This window comes from Ctenopharyngodon idella, chromosome 19 (assembly GCF_019924925.1).
Source record: "Ctenopharyngodon idella isolate HZGC_01 chromosome 19, HZGC01, whole genome shotgun sequence".
Classification (NCBI taxonomy): Eukaryota; Metazoa; Chordata; class Actinopteri; order Cypriniformes; family Xenocyprididae; genus Ctenopharyngodon; species Ctenopharyngodon idella.
The window spans coordinates 28,400,292-28,419,059 of record NC_067238.1 but is presented as its reverse complement, the minus strand read 5'-3'; the positions used below and the strand labels follow the sequence as shown (position 1 = coordinate 28,419,059).

At 36.3% G+C, this 18,768-nt stretch overlaps 2 protein-coding genes across 2 annotated transcripts in view; both read right to left on the bottom strand.

Annotated features, from left to right (window-relative positions):
- Window positions 1-197: 197 nt before the first annotated feature.
- Window positions 198-6,330, bottom strand: fam133b (family with sequence similarity 133 member B). The gene is made up of 11 exons (XM_051872216.1): window positions 6,162-6,330; window positions 5,565-5,662; window positions 5,378-5,456; window positions 5,190-5,279; window positions 4,666-4,695; window positions 3,327-3,401; window positions 3,139-3,237; window positions 2,313-2,360; window positions 1,807-1,887; window positions 1,644-1,694; window positions 198-566 (listed from the first exon to the last, which is right to left on the bottom strand). Exons 1-11 carry the CDS (start codon window positions 6,183-6,185, stop codon window positions 477-479), a joined length of 765 nt encoding a protein of 254 aa, XP_051728176.1. The 5' UTR covers window positions 6,186-6,330; the 3' UTR covers window positions 198-476.
- Window positions 6,331-9,120: 2,790 nt separating this feature from the next.
- cdk6 (cyclin-dependent kinase 6) overlaps window positions 9,121-18,768 on the bottom strand; it is a 51,093-nt gene continuing 41,445 nt past the window's right edge. The window contains exons 6-8 of the mRNA XM_051872215.1: window positions 16,486-16,536; window positions 16,227-16,362; window positions 9,121-14,481 (exon numbers count right to left, since the gene is read on the bottom strand). Coding sequence (XP_051728175.1) covers window positions 14,332-14,481; window positions 16,227-16,362; window positions 16,486-16,536 — 337 coding nt within the window. The 3' untranslated portion in view covers window positions 9,121-14,331. The remainder of the gene's footprint in view (window positions 14,482-16,226; window positions 16,363-16,485; window positions 16,537-18,768) is intronic.

Sequence of the window (18,768 nt, the reverse complement as noted above, 5' to 3'; positions counted from 1 at the left end):
TTGTTGTGCCGCTGAAGATCGGTGCAGGAAACACTGGTTCATTCTGACATCACAGAAAGAAACCAAATGTCAGTTCATACGGAAAAACAGAAACAAGAATTTTCTAAAAATATTTAATGCAAATCGACTGCTTTTACATCTCATAAACCAGCATTTCTTATCCACAACAGCACAAACATACTGTACACAGGGCCGGCGGTGGTGTAAATGACCTTTATTTGGACTGAGAATCATCTGCTTTAAAAAACAAACACAAAGCTAGCATAATGAACCCCAAACCCCTTTCAAGTGCCCCACCACATGATCCTCTCATCCAAGTCGGCAACACAGCCGCACGGTGCTAAGCAGCAGTCGCATTTAAGAGTCATTTGGACAGATATCTAATGGGGTTTTTTTCCCACAGCCTGGCCAGAGCTCCATCTCCATTCCCACTCACAATTCCAGCCGCCCGTCACGCAGGACGCCACACTAGCCCTTCAGTCCAACTCGGAGCCAGAAGTCTTCCTCTTTTTCTTTTTGCTGTGTTTCTTATGCTTCTTCTTTTTCTTTTTCTTCTTGGACTTGTCCTGTAAATATAAAGATAACAAGTATGTCATTATTAGTGTTTTTTTCGAATATTACCTTTCATGCAGTGTGTAGTATAGCTGTTTGTGATTGTAAAAGGTCTGCAAAGTTTTGAAGATCCTAAAAGAAAGAATTGATTCTGAACTGCTGAAACAAGTTGTCAGCAATTTCAGTTTCACTTCCTGTTACATACCTGCATAACAATGTAACAAATTTGCCTAATACCAGTCTATGGTCTTCATTGGCTGCCCAAGAACGACGTCTACTTTGACCCTCAAACACTGTAGTTGTAGCTGAGGCCTGGAAAAGTTTGGTTTATGTTGTCGACATGTCGACACTGTTTTCAGTGCTGAAAATCCATTTTGATGCACTTCAAAAAGGATGAGGATTTGGGCTGGAATTGATACGGTAAAACTGACGCCATTGTTACTGTTCATATCACTGTGTATTAAGCACTGAGGAAGCCTCCGGAGCTGAAATTCAGATATGGTAATGGGCTCTTTGTTTGCGGTCGATTATATTGAACATACGCGGTTTGTTTATGTTGGGCGGCCATTTTCGCTGCGGCGCCTGGGGAGTGATTGTGGGTTAGGTGCCTTGCTGAAGAGCACCTCAGTTGTCGCTAATGAAATGGATTGGAAGAGAGCGCTGTTCATTCACTCCCCCCACCTACATTTCCTGCTGGTACTGAGACTTGAACCAGCCTTCGGGTTACAAGTCCAACCCTCTAACCATTAGGCCACAACTGCCCAATGAGGTGAATCTTAATGAGACTATATCTTTGAATGAACCTTTTTCAGAATCTTTTGAGAAATGAGGTGATGTTCAATGTATATTATGAGAAAATGTAATTGTTTTTTGACCTTGGATGCATGTAAATTTATTGTAGGAGACCTCTCAAATTAAATTAGGGACTTTTAAAATAGCACAATAGGGGTTAAGTTTAAGTTCTGTTTTGCGAATCCACTATTTATAACATTTCTGCGAGTGATGCGGGTAGCATGTTCAGTCGTTTCCGCCCTCATAAGGGCAAAAACAAGCCAAAGTCATGAATAAGCTGCTTTACACTGAAGACTTACTGTAATTTTCTCCTTCTCTTCACTACTGTGTTTCTTTTTTTTGGGATCACCCTAAAAAACAAAAACATTCACAGATGAGTTTTGCATGTCACATGGTATTTGCTGTGCTAAAACGGTTTAATGACACGTATTAAGGTCACAGAGGGTTTAAATACACTCTTACATCTCTATCTACATCAGACTCGTCTGAAGACTCAGAGTGACTCCTTTCAGCTTTCCTCTTCCTTCGACCATCCTTTTCATCCTTTCAAATGAAAAAAAAAAAAAATGTTTATGATACAATACAAAAGTTTTGGGTCTGTATGATTTTAAAAAAGTTATAAAAAAAAAAAAAAAGTCTTATTTGATCAAAAATACAGTAAAAACAGAAATATTATTACAATTTAAAATAACTGTTTTCTATTTGAATATATTTTAAAACGTCATTTATTCCTATGATGCAAAGCCGAATTTTCAGCATCATTAAGTCAATCTTCAGTGTCACGTGATCCTTCAGAAATCATTCTAATCTATTATGCTGGATATGGTACTATGAACTGTTGTTATACTGGAAATAAAAACCTCAAAAACTATTTTTGTTTGAAATTAAATGAAGGTGATTGAATGTTCTATTTTTTTATTTTTTTTCTGGAGTGATCTATTTCTTTAGTCTTTAAATGAGTTCAGTACCTTGTCTTTCTCTCCATCCATTTTCTTCCTTTTTTTCTTGTATGACTCCTAGAGATAAAAAAAAAAAAACATCAGGACTCAGTCTCACAAGTCTTGACAAATCTCTTCTGTATCACCAACAATTTGGCTTTTATGTTAATTTGTTAATTCAGCAGTGGAAATGAATATTCATGAAGAAAATTCAACAGCAATTTCTAGAAGAGCGGCCAATCTAGAATAATGTGTTATTCACTGTGGATAATTAAGGCCCTGATATACTCACGGTGAAGTTCTTTTTCTTTCTTCGCTTAGGGGTAAAAAGAAGTTTGCAATAACTTTGCAGCGGTATTCTGTTCGCAATCCTGGCATGAGTCACATCGTGTTTAATTATAGCCCTTTATTCAATAGATTGCTTTAAATCAAGCAACTTTACAGTATTAAACATAAAAAAAAACAGTGTCACTGTTGCTTTCTATTAGAATTACAACTTCATTTTCTACTATAAAGCAGCTCTCCAGTGTGTTCATGTTTTTGCCTGTGGACGTCTGACCTTGATGGACTGAACAGAAGAAATGAACCGGAGAAGATTTCCACGTCAAAGAAGGCGGGCCTTAGAGCCACACCTACCTATTATGTAATCACCATGGACCAATAATAGTTCGAAGGTGTTTACCAACTTTTCTGGAACGTTCGCTTTGGCACCTGTGTTCAAAATGACGTCCTACCAGTTCATTCTTCGATTTTGCTTGAAGTATATCGGGGCCTTTACAGTTAATCCAGATACTTCCATAACTGACATTAATCCTTTTAAACTATGTTTTTCCCTGCAGATATAAAGCAACAATACCCTGCTATCAGTCTCGGACTCCGTGTCAGAGTCATCAGATGCTCTCCGGGCAGAGGATCTTTTTCTCTTTTTCTTCTTTTTCAAATTTTTCTTCTCATCCTGAAAAGGCAGTAAACAGGAGAATATTCAGTGATAATGCATTTTAACAATGCATGCAAATAAATTAGCATATAATTAGCAAGACTTACATCATCTTCAGAGTCTGAGGGGGAACTGGAGGAGGAATCAGAACTCGATGAGGACGAGGAGGAAGATGAGGAATGCTTGACCAAACACAACAGAAGCAGAATTTGTTAGATTTTAAGTCACTTAAAACTGACCCTGTGACCAGTGGATAACAGGCCAGATCAATCGTGAATACTCTACAAAAGCAAATCCCTCTTCCAGTATGGAACATTATTTGAAACTAGTGATGGGAGAAATGAAGCTTTTCAAAGCTTCAAATTAATTGAACCAATTGCTTTGCAAAATGATTCACTGTTTCGAAGCGTTCGAAACACCACACGCTGGTGACGCCTGCTGGTCAAAACAGTGTAAATGCAACAAAAACTCAGGCCAAACATGCATAAAAACAGCTTTTACAAACCCATTAGAAATGTTTTATTGAAAGTATAATCTATCAGGTGCAATTAACTAATCATCTAATACCATTAAATATGAAGTGTCTTTATAATATTTATTCTTTTCAAGGCTTTTTTTTTGGCTTGATCTATGGATGGGTCAGCTAAACAGACAAACTACTATTCATTTTAATTATACAAATACCTCATCGCACATCAGAGACCAGGTAATAGACACTTAGACACTTAATACTAAGGTAATAGACATACGCTGTGTCCGAAATCAAATACTTCTCTACCATATAGTATGCGAAAAACAGTATGAGATCAGAGTAGTATGTCCGAATTCATAGTATTTGAAAAACAGTAGGCGAAAAGTACCCGGATGATTTACTACTTCCGGTGAGATTCTGAAGTGCGCATACGATGGACACTTTACTATCCCATGAGGCCACGGGAGAAGATTTGTGAATGGAGGTGAAGGGACATAACTGACGCTGGTAGGTCATGTGACAGTAACAACATAGTGGATGTAGTACGTCCAAATTCATTCATACTACACGCATTCATACTATATAGAACGTACTTTTTCAACAGTTGTGAAATAAATTTAAATTCAAATGTAGTGCCTATTCAACAGTACGCGATTTCGGACGCAGCTATAGACACTTGTTCAATGATTCACCGCTGGGGGGCGATCTTGATGAATCCACATGATTCATAAAGTTCACAGAGAGTGGTGAACCATTGAAATTTATGACAGAACGAAGCCACGTGACTTTGTCAGTTTGAAACACGCTCCGAACCACTGCTTTGAAAATAAAAGATTTGTAAAGGTTTCGAAGCTTCATGAAGCAGTGTTTCATAAGCATCCATCACTATTTGAAACCGATATTCCACTTTTCCATTATCAATTAATTACTGGTTTACAGTTGCTCAAGATATGAACATGGAGAGCTCTCCTCACCCTACTGGACTTTTTCTTCTCCTTCTTTTTCTGTAAAACACAAAAGATAAATATCAGATAATCATAGCCAAGCTTTTTTAAATACAACAAACCATGAGCCTCATTTATAAATACATGCATAGAAAGATCCTAAAAGTGAACGTACGACACATTCCGAAATGTTCCTCTGAACAATTTATAAAACATCTGTATGCACAAAAATGTACCTAAATGCATCCCTTTTTAAAATCACACTTCATCTTAAATTCAAGCACAATGTGAACAAGCACATCACCTCAAATTAATGAATTGATTTCAGTGACATAATTAAGTTAAAATGTTGTTAATTTGCACATATAATAATATTAATTTATCTTTACATTATCATAATGGACTTCAGAACATTTTCTTGTCAGTTTCTGCCTTTATAAATCCTGATTTGTTTCTCACTTTTGATGTAGGATAAAATACATTGAAATTGGGATCAAATCTGATTGTATTTGTGTTTTACAAATGAGGCCCCAGATCACTACACCAACTCTTACCTCCTTCTTTTCCCTTTCCTTGTCTTTTTCTTTCTTTTCACCTCCACCAAGTACCTTCTCCCTGTTTTTCTCCAGTTCCTTCTTCCATCGCTGAGAAAAATGAGAGAGAGCACATATGATCCAAACAGTAGATCTAGGTCTATTGGAAATCCACTGACTTCTGAAACGCAGAAACAAATCATCTCTACCTCGTTCATTCTGTCCTCAAAATCAGCCAGGGCTCTGGAGCCTTTTTTCTTCTTTTCCAGCTGTTCTTTTACCTCCTCCCTGATATACAGAACAAACAGACATACGCATAAAGTTATATGACATCAAAATCACATATATCCACAACGGATTCATCAGTTTTGATCATAATCATGCCTCTGTCCGTACCATGATGGCCGTGGTCTGCTGAGATAATCCTGAATGGTGGTTCCGGTGTTGGGTGCAGGTCCTCTGGCTCTGGCAGCAGCTATTGGATTCAAGTACGCCTGAAACATAATCATATTTTAACATTCAGCCAGCACACCCTTGAAAATCACAAAACAGAGGCACCCTTCAGCATCCAGCTGTTAAAATAACTGCATACTACGTATTATCATCATTTCACTTTTGATCAATTTAAACTACGAATGCATTACTTTTCACATGCTCAACAGAAACACAGCAGCAAACAGTCTGTATAACGAGACATTTAAGTTGAATTTGTGCTAGCTGAGTTAGCATGTCTGAGCCAGATAGCCACATCCATTAGCCATACTAGCATACTATCTAAGCAATGGTCACATTTTGCAAACTGCGTCAGACTGCAAACATAAACATAATGTATAACATCTGTCTTGAGCTGGCTTATTCATTCATTCTGTGAGTGGACGAGGCTAATCTGTTTGGCTAAGTGTTTTGACGCGTTAGCATTGCTGCTTAAAGGCCTCTTGATTATTTTCCTTGAAATATTAGAAAGTTGCGAGTCCGTAAACTATCTTTACTTACCACTCTGTTATCTCGCTTGCCCATCTCTGCAGATTTTGCCTAAAACCTAGAGGCCAAAATCTATTAAATTCGCCTTTTGTTTACATGTCTCTGATGCTGGCGGTGGCTCCCAGTGTGCAGAGAGAATTTCTGAATAATTGCCAACTAGCGGTTGTTCAGCAACATGATCACTAGGGGGCGCTTCCTCCTCTTATTTGGTAAATAAAGTCACCATGAGATCCAAATTGACAATTGATATTTTCATGGAATATTGCAGCTTTTATTATAAATGATTTATCCGTGCACATAAATTCATGTGCTATCGTAATCTTTAATCAAAATAACTTCCTCTCTCCTTTTTGCAGTGACATCTCTTCTCTTCTCTGATGACGTGTTTACTGGTGCGAGGGCGGGTCAGCCTGTCACTCACATGAGATTGACCAATAGCAAACCGCAACCATTCAATCAGTTCCTAATAGTCAAAATAAAGTCCCGCCCTACGTCCTTTCTTCTTCGATAAGCTGTTTCACTCAGATATGTCACAATAGGTAAGAAAATCTATTGCAACTTCCATTTCATCTCAAATTTAAATGCAATGTATTTTTTCCCCACTCAATTAGGCTATGTCATTATAACTAGACATTGTGTGGTAAAACTACATATTATCTAGCAAAAATGACATGTGATCTGGTAAAAAAGCATTTTTTAGATATGGTTTAAAGAGGAGATATTTTCTAAAGGAATTATATATTTTAGTTACGACATCTGATCTGAGAGATTTTCTAGAATTACTAATATATATCATAAGACATTTTAGTCTATAATTATAATGAAATATTCTGTCGAAAAATGAGAAATGTTCTAGTAAAATTATTAGATAATCTATGCTGTTAAAATATGATCTGGAAAAAAATATTTTTTTTTGAAAGAAATGAATACTTTTATTTAGAAAGGATGCAGTATAGTGACAATATCATACTGTAAGTGACAATAAAGACTTTAACATTTAAAATTTTTTGCTTTATTTCAAACAGCCTAAATGCTGTTCTTTTGAACTTTCTATTCATCCAAGAATCCTGAAAAAAATGTATCACAACTGTTTGCATTGATAATAATAATAAATGTTTATTAACCAGCAAATCAGCATATTAGAATGATTTCTGAAGGATCATGTGACACTGGAGTAATGATGCTGAAAATTCAGCTTTGCATCACGGGAATAAATTACATTTTAAAAGATATTCAAACAGAAAACAGTTGTTTAAAAAAAAAAATTAATAATATTTCACAATATTACTGTGTTTATCAAATGAATGCAGCTGTAAACCCCAAACTTTTGAACAGTAGCGTGTCGTAAAATGGTACATTTTTGTTTGAAAATAATTTTCTTGTTATTAATTACTTGTTTATAGAACTACTGTATAAAAGCAATATCAGTTGCAATTGCGCTGTAGTATCTATCTAATATTCTGCTAATAGCGTAATAATAAAAATGCAGAAGAATGGATTCAGTTTCTTATATCCCTAAGCCAAACAAAGACTCAGACAGTTGATCTTAGTCCTGCTTTCATAAAAGCCCTCAGAGAGACCCTTGCAAAAAATCAATGAAAGCACAAAAGGAAAACTACTGAAGACTGGACAGAAATTACAACACAAAAGGGTATGCTGTCCCTAAACAGAGAAAGCCTGACCGCACGGAAAGTACCAAGCTGTATATTCTTCCCATAGAATAAACAATTCTTACAATTACCAATGACTTGATATTCACTTTGTAATTGATACTGATTGTGGGAGTTTATCATCATTTAAGATTTGTAATAGACTTGTCCTTTAAAGGTAGGGTAGGCAATTTGTTTTATAAACATCCTGATCTCTTCACATCCTGATAATAATAAAGTGGTCTAAATATTAAAACCAAGCGGCAACCTTCTGGTCTCTCTTGAATACAACACAGAAGTGACTTAAACTGCAATTCATCGACTGGCCGCTAGAGACAGGCTCCAAAAGAGAGTCAATCCCAGAGACCACTCATGTTAAAATGCCCAACTTTACAGCAGAAAAAATGTTTACAGCCTGGTACGAAAAGAGGTTTTGGTCTATATAGCTAATTTTGCCTTTCATGTTAACTGAGAGGGGTGAATTTTATAACTCATCCGTTTAAATTATATTGAGCCTTAAAGTTCTGCATAATTAAGGGCGTGGCCACTTGAGCGACAGGTGGATTGCTGCTGCTCACTATTTGTCTGCTGTCTCAGCTTCACTTAGTCCTGCCTCTTTGCCCATTTTCGGTTATCAGGAAGTGACGTGCTGCCAATATGGTGATGGCCAGCTCCGTCCACTTTGGGCTTCAAAAAAGTTCTTCAGAAACCTACGGGTGACATCACGCACACTACGTCCATTGTTTTATACAGTCTATGATTAAAACATGTATATATCTTCTGTGGAAGTCTCAGGACCCAAAAATGTTCGTCCAGTCATTGCATTCGGTTCCTCCTGAACCAAAACAACGAGCTTACGCTGTGTTCTCATAACCGCAATTACGAGATTGCAACCTGTGATGTTCTACCCGGAGCTGTTCACGTCCTCAGACTCGGATTTATGCATTTCTATGTCAACACTATCAACGCTGAAATCTGCAGCAGTCAGGTGGTATAAGTAAGAGCTCTGTAAGTTGTTTGCGTTCATTATTATTGTAATGTAATGTGCTTTGAGACATGAGGTAACTCATGACACTTTGCAGACTCTGCTCTGGCTGTGTGCGCTCATGTGTTTTGAAGGAGGCGTGGCTTCTGAAGGGAGGGCGGGATCTTATGCTTTCAAAGCTAACTTGCTATTGCTAGCCTCTCCGAAATTGCTTACCCTACCTTTAACACTGGCTTTAGAAGAGCTGAAGTAAAATAATAAAACAAGGAATTATATGTGGGAGATTTAGTGAAGCATTTTGTTCTCTCTCATTACAGAAGTCAATTTTACAACCCAGTTTTACACAGTGGAATATTTATTTTACAAAAATATGAAAACGTCAGGCAGTTACAGATATAAAACAAATGCAAAAGCAGCTTTTTTTCTCAATGGCAGCAAATTGGAATCTTTAGGTGGGCCAGTTTAATAAAACTCATACAAGAGCCAGAGCCTAAGACAAACATTAGCAGCAAAACCAGTCCAGAAAAAACAAAGATACAAAATACTACCATATCTCATTCACCCTTTTTCAAACAAAAACACACTAATATGTAAGGGCACAATGACCAACTCTCTCTTCAATTTGGTTCTTGCAAAATCGTACAATTCTTTGCACTTTACAGACAAGAGTAGCTCAATTTATGAATTTAGCAACAAAACATTTGCTTTAAAACTTAAGAATGTGCTGTTTTAACAGAGGAACATAGCTTAAGAGAGATTCATTTTAAACTGAATTTCAGTATTTCATAATAAAAGGAGATACATTCTACTTATTGTATGATTAACCATCATTACTAATCATGACTAGAAGAACCAGACAAGACTTTTTTTTTTTTTTTAAAACAAAATTAAAGATATGTCATGTGATCTACAGTACGTCCACATGCGGTTTCATCGCTCAAAACAAACAAATATATATATATATAGATGCTAAAAGCAGAAGAATGCAGAATGATTTAGCAGTAGAATTACATACAGTTGAACAAGACTTTCAAATCAAAGCGTTGATAAAGAAAAAAAGTATTTCCATGTACACATTTTTCCATCCCCACTTTAAAAAAACGAACCTGACAACATAAACCGCTAAAATTAATCATTTACACCACAGATTGGGTGCTTACAAAAAAAAAAAAAAACATCACTCTCCAGCCAATGTAAAAAATTACAAATAAAACCCTGACCAAAACTTCCCACTTCTAATCAATGTGCACAGTTAAAATAATTACTTTTAAAACGATTACATAAATCCATAAAACAAAGAGCAACATATTATGAGAAATTATAAGATATACATATTATGATTATAAAATGGAGATACATCAGAAATCATTCCACACAGTTTACCTAATTACTCAAAAAAAGAAGTAGAATGAACCAAATACATGTGATGCAGTCTAAAGTGATATAACACTTGATTATCCATTAATAAAGTATAATAATTAAGCTGCTGATAAAAAAAGAACATTGAAAAGTCGTAATATAATGGTAATAATTTTCATACACAGTGTCTGTGCAGCAGCTAAAATGAATGAAAACATTGTGCACATTGATTAGAATATGTATTCATTGTTGATGATTTAGCATATTAGATTATTGTGTATAGAATTTTCCAGCTTAATGATTTTTCTCTGTCTGGGATACATTATAAATTATTTAAATCAGAATGGGAAAACATAGCACAAATGAAATCATGTAAAAATGGTAAAATATAATACAAATAAAATACAATAAAAAGCAACCAAAATAAAATAATAGAATATTTAAAAAGACACTTTTATTGTTGCTCTTCTTTTGAGAACAAGTTTGCCTAATTGATTACAGTTGTTCAAGTCAGCAGTGACACGAGGTGCAGCACCATTAGTTCATCACTGTCCAATCAGATACAAATTTGAATATTACAATTGACAGAATGCCTTTTCGAGCATTACGGTCAACTAAAAAAGACGAAATGTCAATAAATAAGAACAAAATGTATAGGGAGCAAAACATTATGTACCAATGTCCAGCAATTTCAAGCCGTTTCAAAAGGAATTTGCTTAAAATGATATCCGATTACACAAACCAAATTGATTATAAAAATTCCTAACTAAAGAATATCATTTCAAACAACAAAAGACATTTTCTTTAAAACAAAGTTAAACGATCTACAACAGATTTACTAAAAAAAAAAAAAAAAAAAAAAAAAAAAAAAATTTCATGGGGAAAAGCACTGAGATGGGTAAATATCAAAGGTGCTATTTTTTTTTTCAGCATCACATCATGCCAAAATTCAAATTCCATCACTAACAAGAACGGGTCGTACATTCGAAAGCCTAACATTTAATACATTTATAATGTTAAAACACTATGAATTATTCACCAGGCCAACCAAGCTAAAGCTAAAAAAACAAACAAATCAGATTAGTTCTATACAAGACCCACAAACATTAAGGCATACAGTTACATTGTTTGATATCTAATGCCCTCTGGATCACCAAATCCAATCACAGACTTATTTGGAGGAGGGTAAAGCTGTGCCAGCGTAACATCAGTACAGTGAAGATTTGAAAAATGGTGGTGTTATTCACCAATGATCAATTGAAATGATTTATTAGACTGATGCAGTGAACTGATCACAGAATCAGAAAATGTTGACAGTACAAAAGTCACCACACAACAGTGATCTAATACATAAAATATAATATTAATATTAATAATAATATTATATAAATAAAAAATAAATGCTGAAATGACCACCTGTATGTTTCATTATCTTTTCCATTAATGGAAATTTAAGTGAATTGTATAAATAACCCAACACTATTGTATCCAGATAGCTGAGACCATAAGTATTACTGGTTAAGCTAAAACCTGAACCCTTGTTGAATCTAAAACTAGTCATAAATAGACCTGAGCATGGAATGTGACAGAATGAGTATACTGATCCTGAGAGAATGAATCAAGCATCAGTGCTTAAAGGGATAGTCCACCCAAAAAGATCATTCTGGCATTATTTACTCACCCTCATGTCGTTCCAAACCTGCATGATTTACTTTCTTCCACTGAACACACACAAAAAAAGATATTCATGTCTCAGTGTTTGTCTTGTCCATATATGGAAGTCAGAAGAAACCTGTTTGGTTAGCAACATTCTTCAGAATATCTTCTTTTGTGTTTCATAAAAAAGGTTTGATACAGCATGAGGGTGAGTACATGATGTGAGGGGTGAACTATCACTTTAACTGTGTGAATGTTTTGTAGTACTACAGTGCCTGCCTATAGCTCCTCATCCCTCATCAAACAGCTTCACCTGGATTCACCAGGCTATACGCTAAATCCTGAAGCAGCGTCCCTCCTTCCTTCCCTCCACTTTTTCATCACATGCTAAACACAAAGGCACTGCGGCTTGGTACATGTTTTGTGATGATCTATCCGGACAATTAAGTGAAATGGGAAATGGAAGGATGTAGCATTGCGTGTATATAAAAAGGACCTGGACTTAAAGGTTTAGTTCACTTCAGAATTCAAATTTCCTCATAATTTATTCACCCCCATGTCATTCAAGATGTTTATGTCTTTCTTTCTTCAGTCGAAAAGAAATTAAGGTTTTTGAGGAAAACATTCCAGGATTTTTCTCCGTATTGTTGACTTCAATGGTTACCAACGGGTTGAAGGTCCAAACTGCAGTTTCAATGCAGCTTCAAAGAGCTCTACATTATCCCAGACGAGGAATAAAGGTCTTGTCTAGCGAAACAATCAGTCATTTAAAAAAAAAATGATATAGTTTTTAACCACAAATGTGCCACGCATTATGTAATCTCATTGGAAAGGTCACGCGTGAGTCGTGACATAGGCGGAAGTACCGATCCAGTGTCTACAAAGCGAATGTACAAAGAATAAGTCAAATGGCCTTTTCCAAAAAAAAAAAAAAAAGTAAAAGAAACGATGTTGGAAGATTTTGAAGCCTACGTCACACGTGACCTTTCCAACATGATTACGTAATGCGTGGCACATCGCAGAGCAGTGCAAGACGAGCATTTGTGGTTAAAAAGTATATACATTTTTATTTTTTTTTTAAAAAATGACTAATCGTTTCACTAGATAAGCCCATTATTCCTCGGCTGGGATCATGTAGAGCTCTTTAAAGCTGTATTGAAACTGCAATTTGAACTTTCAACCCATTGGTCCCTGTTGAAGTCCACTATATAGAGAAAAATCCATGTGTTTTACCCTAATTTCTTTTCATCTTAAGAAAGAAAGACATAAACATCTTGGATGACATGAGGGTGAGTAAACTATCAGAAAATTTTAATTCTGAAGTAAACTAACCCTTTAATTGATCAATTATGGGATAACACATCACTCTCCGAGCCTCGAACGAATCTCGCAACCTGACTTCGAACATAACACTCGCCAACTCTATAACTACATTAACTAGACTTTCATGACTACGCGCTAACTCTTTCATACATGTATTTCTGTTACCCATCTCTAAACCAACCCTAAAGTCAACATGCAACCCGGCGCGGGTCATCCTTCGACTATGTCTAAATCCCTGACGACAGGGTGCAGACTGTTTGGTACACATCAACGAGTCTTCTATAACAACCTACACCTTCAAGTTCACTAAAATTAAGACATAACATGCCAAAAAAAAAATAATGTCAACAATCAACACTGACATAATAAAATAAGTGAACAGGATGTGGAATTTATATGGAGAAAAAAAAAATACATGTTGAAATACATTATAATGTTAAGGAAATGTGGTGTTAAATAGTGCTTCAAAGCATCAGTCCTGGACGAGAACACAGGATGCTTGTGACAAAATGCCATATTAAATAGAGCACTAAATGATTCTGTGTGTCCGTGGTTATGCAGTCATGAGAAAAAGTCACACGTGGAGATGTGTCCACACTCTCCTGCTTGTACTGCAGAGTAACAACATGGCAGAAAACAATACAAAAATCCTCCTGGCCTGTGACGAGAGGACTTCGAAAGTGAGCTCAAAAAAAAAAAAAAAAAAGTGAAGTGAATTAGCGATTATATCTTAAGGTGTAAAATAAGAGGTTCCGTTCAACGGGCCCGAATTTGCAGTAGTTGTGGTTCTACATGTGCTCAATCCGAGTGAGACTGACAAGGTCCCACGTAAGACCTTGCTGGTTCATGGCAGTGATATGCAGCTAAGACTCAGTTTAGACCTGTACATGTACTGTGCATTGCATTCATGGAAACAGACGGACGATCCCTGGCAGTGTCGTGATGCACATTTTCCTCTGAGCAGACAAACTTCCTTTGAGGAAGGCGGGTGGAGAGACGAGAGCAGCTTTTGATATTGTAAAAAAATGTAAATCCAGGCAGCATGTTGGTCTTTATTAGCTGGCAGTAGTGAGGGCAAAGAAAAAATACGATCGACCAATAGTTGCGGTGATATTTCTAAAAGCAGCATGTGACGTTATGCTATGGAAGACTAGTTCAAAGGAGGGGGGACCGGATGGGGGTCTGTGTCTACAGTGGGAAATCATGTCTTTCAAGCAGCTCTCTCCTCCAGGGAGGGCTTTTTGCTGGGGAAGGGTTGGGCGTACAGACTCTTGCTGGTGCTGTCAAGACTCTGGAAGTATGGGTGAGACAGTGCATCATAAGCTGATATCCTTCTGGAGGGGTTAAATGACAGGAAACGCTGTGCAGAGACAAAACGAGAAGAGAAAACAATAATTAAACAGTCTATGGCACCTTTATGAAAAGAATGATAAACCCACATGATAAAGTAAATTAAATAAAAAACAATTATACAAATGACGTCATCATCAATGAGAAGTTAAAGTGCCCCTTTTATGCTATTTTGCACCCAAAAATTAAAAATTCTGTCATTAATTACTCGCCCTCATGTCATTCCAAATCTGTAATACCATCTTCGGAATACAAATGAAGATCTTTTTGATGAAATCTGAGAGATTTCTGTCCCTCCATAGACAGCTACACAACTGAAACTTCAAAAAATTCATAGAGATCGTAAAACTAATCCATATGAATTGAGCGATTTAGTCCAAATTTTCTGAAGAGACTTGATTGATTTATATGTTGTATGCCTTTTATTCGCATATAAACATTGATAAGCAAACATAAACAGAAGCTCAACCGAACCTGAATGACACGTGAGAACAAACCTCTTGCCGAAGCTCAAACACTGAGTAATACACAAGAATGAACCTCATTGGTGCTCGCACGAGGCAAGGAAACACGCTTGAGCTTCCGTTTAACACAACTGATGTGTGAGTTGATGAATGTTTATGTGAATAAAAGCCTAAATTCATCATATAAAGTGATGGAGACTCTTCAGAAAATTTGGACTAAACCATTTTTTACAATCTCGTTTTGAAGCATTTTTGAAGCATCAAAGTGGTAGTCACGTAGCTGTCTATGGAGGGACAGAAAGCTCTTAATTTGTGTTCCGAAGATGAACGAAAGTCTTACAGGTGTGGAACAACATGAGGGTGAGTAATTAATGACAGATTTTACATTTTTGGGTGAACTAACCCTTTTAAAAGCTTCCTAATTTTGTTTTGGAGTCTTCTAAAATAAGTTTACATGCATCCAAGGTCAAAAAACACTTTAATTTTCTCATAAAACACATTGCAGAATCAGCTCTTTTCACAAAGTGTCTGACATGGTTTGATCAAGTATTTAGTTTCTCTAAACCCCTCGTTTCTGAGAGCCTACTCTGCTCTGATTAGTCAGACAGCCCAGTCTGTTACATGCATCAGAAACGTAACGCAACGCGTATTACCATATCTGAATTTCACTTCCGGAAGCTTCTTCAGCACAGTGATACTAACAGTAACGACATCTTGAGCAGGACGCTTCTAAGTGGTAAGTTTTCATTTAGTTTATTGTATATTGTAGGTGAAATGTTCACATCCTCATTCTTTGGAAGTGCATCAAAGTAGATTTGCTTTCGCAACGCAGAAAACAGCGTCTTCTCGACATGACGACAACACAAACCAAACTCTTCCAGGCCTGAGGGCGGGTCAAAGTTGCTGTTCACAGACAGCCAATGAAGACCATAGACTGGCATTATGCAAATTTGTTACAAACAAACCTACATAGGTTTGTGCAGGAAGACTGAAATTACTGACGACTCGTTTCAGACAGTTCAGAATCGCTTCTTTCTTTTGAGAGTCACTTTGTGCACTTTGATCTTTGAAAGTCTGTAGACATTTTACATTCACATACAGCTTATAGTATACACTACATAAGAGGTGTATTTATTCAAATGTATTTATTTAGCTTAAGATAGCACATTGTAATTTATTAACAATAAAACATCATGTAGCAAACTGGATATGGTATCTGTTCATAGAATGACATTCAACAATTATTGTCGAGACATTTAAGATATCCTCAGCTTTTATATCTCCTACTTACAAGTAAAAGTGATTTGCCCAGCTCATCCATGTCAGGCACCAGGTCCTCTATGGGCTGGGGAGGGCGAGGGGAAAAGGCACTCTGGGGCAAACCCACTTCCTGTGGCCAGTCCTCTGGAGAAGGGACCCCGACCACACTGGAATATCACAATCAAAACAATCAGGTACTGCAATCTCAATTACATCTCAACACTGTCTTCATAAACACATGATCAATAAGTTATTAGAGCATTATATTATTTTCATTAAATAACACTTACTCAAAAATCTTGCCTAACTGGTCAACATCAGAGTTCCCACGGAAAAGAGGGCTGAGGGAAGAGAAAGGTCAAAGACTGCAATTAATTTCATGATTGATTTTGCAGCAGTAACTAGACCTAAATGACCCTTTAGTTTTTACTCATAATGAATAAATTAAAATAAATAGACTAAAATAGATCAAGTAAAATGAACATTTTTGAACAAATAAAATGGAATAAATAAAGAAAAAATTAATAAAGAAAAAAACAGGGTTATTATAGTTAACTGAAACTAAAACTAAAGCCATAAAAAAACAGTTTTGTTGCTTGAAATAAAATAAACGTCAACTCAAAGAAAATATAATATAAAAAACTTAAAAATGGCAAATATTTTCTTGGCAACTAGCTGAAATAAAATAAGTTTATGTAACTAGATGTACTAAAAACTATAAAACTGAAATAAAAAATAAAAACTATATAGAAAAAATAAAAAATAAAACAAACTAAAACTTACAAAAATGACCAAAACACACAACAAAATTAATAAAACTAACCAGAATTAAAATGAAATCAGAAATATATAAATAAAACCTAATTTAAAATATTTAAAAAAAAAAAAAAAAAAAAAAAAAAAAGATATCTCAATGATACTAAAATAACACAGAAATAATACAATTAAATTAAAATAAATTAAAAGAATATATCTAAAATAATCTATCTTAATCTTCAATAAAACAGAAATGAATAAACTAAAATAAATAAATAAAAATTAAAAATAAATCTTAAATATATAAAATCAATAATTAATGCACAGATTAAAACATCATATGCCAGGCTGCAGGCCGGTGACAGTCATAAAACAAACAAAGGTTATGTGTTTAGATGTTCACTCCTAATTCTGCAATAATCATGAATGTCTCCTGCCTGTCTGCCAGAGGCAAAGGCGGCAAAGAGAAAGAAAATCCTTATAGGCTGCACTGTATAAATAAGGTCCTAAAGCCACATAACAGACATTGGTCCACTGTATATGTGTTGTTTCCTGGCCAGCCTGAGGCTGAGAAGATCTAAGGGCTTTTTCAGCACATGCTGGAGTCCACCCGCCTGGACTGCTACTGGTGCCTGTGGCTTCAGGCCAGTTAGGACACCCGTGGGCGGGCATGCTTCCCTTGGCATGCACACAAATTCCAGGAGCCACAAGCACAGGGCTCAGTCTCCAAAACACACCACACTGAGTAAAAGAGACAGAAAAAAGCTATTTATCCCTGCCGTCTGCTTTCGCTCTCCACAAACCTCTATGTGAGTGAGCAAAAATGAACCGTGTGAAAGAACAAAACCAAAGTAGAGAAACAGAAACGCATGTGAATTATTAACTAAATTAAGCTCACTATTAAATCATTTCCATAGTCAAGTCTTTGAATAAGCTGCAAAAACTGCGCTTGCAATTTCCCCTGCCACCACCAGATGTCGCCCTACAGCAAGACAAGCATCAAACTCTTAAAGTCTCTTTCTTCACAGCCACACAGAGCACAAACTTCAGCGCAACTGTAATCAGACAAAGGGCCAGAAGTGAGCACGTGCACGGTTTCCTTACGCCTCCATTATTGCATGATGAGGTTCAAAAGCCGCCCTCAAGACTTTATTTAAAGATTAGTGAGAACAGACAGACAGAAGTCTGAATATTTTTCAGAAATAATGTGACTACAGGCCAGTTTACACCAAGAACGATAACGTTACTAGCCAACATAAACGTCCACAATAACGGACAATAACGTCGTTCTGTTTATAGACCCTTTTAACAGACTGTGATGACGCGTTTTAACGGTCATCAATGTCATAAATCCTGCAAAGTTTTTTTATATTTTATATATATAAATATATATACGGTAACGGTAAAAATGTCATCTTTCTCTCTTCTGACTGCCGTTATCAATTTGCTATTTGCGCAAATGGAACGACAAAAAATATATTTAATGTAGTCTCTCATTCACTGCTATAAAAGTTTATCCAATTATGACGCTTCTGAGAAACACCAAACAGTGTTGCCAAGTCCGTGGTTTTCCCGCGGAATTGGGCTACTTTTACACTGTTGCCGCGGGTTGTTTTTTATGTCCGTGGGTTGAAGCGACCCCATATAACATATTTACCCCCTGCGACTTTTATCTGGGGAGCCCCGCCAAAAACGTGGATTTTACTCCTAGAACGTGATTTTTACTGTGGGACTCCCCGTGAAATGCGATTGGGCTAGTTTTGAGTAGCAACTGGGCGGGTTTTGTTGTGAAAACCTGGCAGCCCTGATACCAAAGT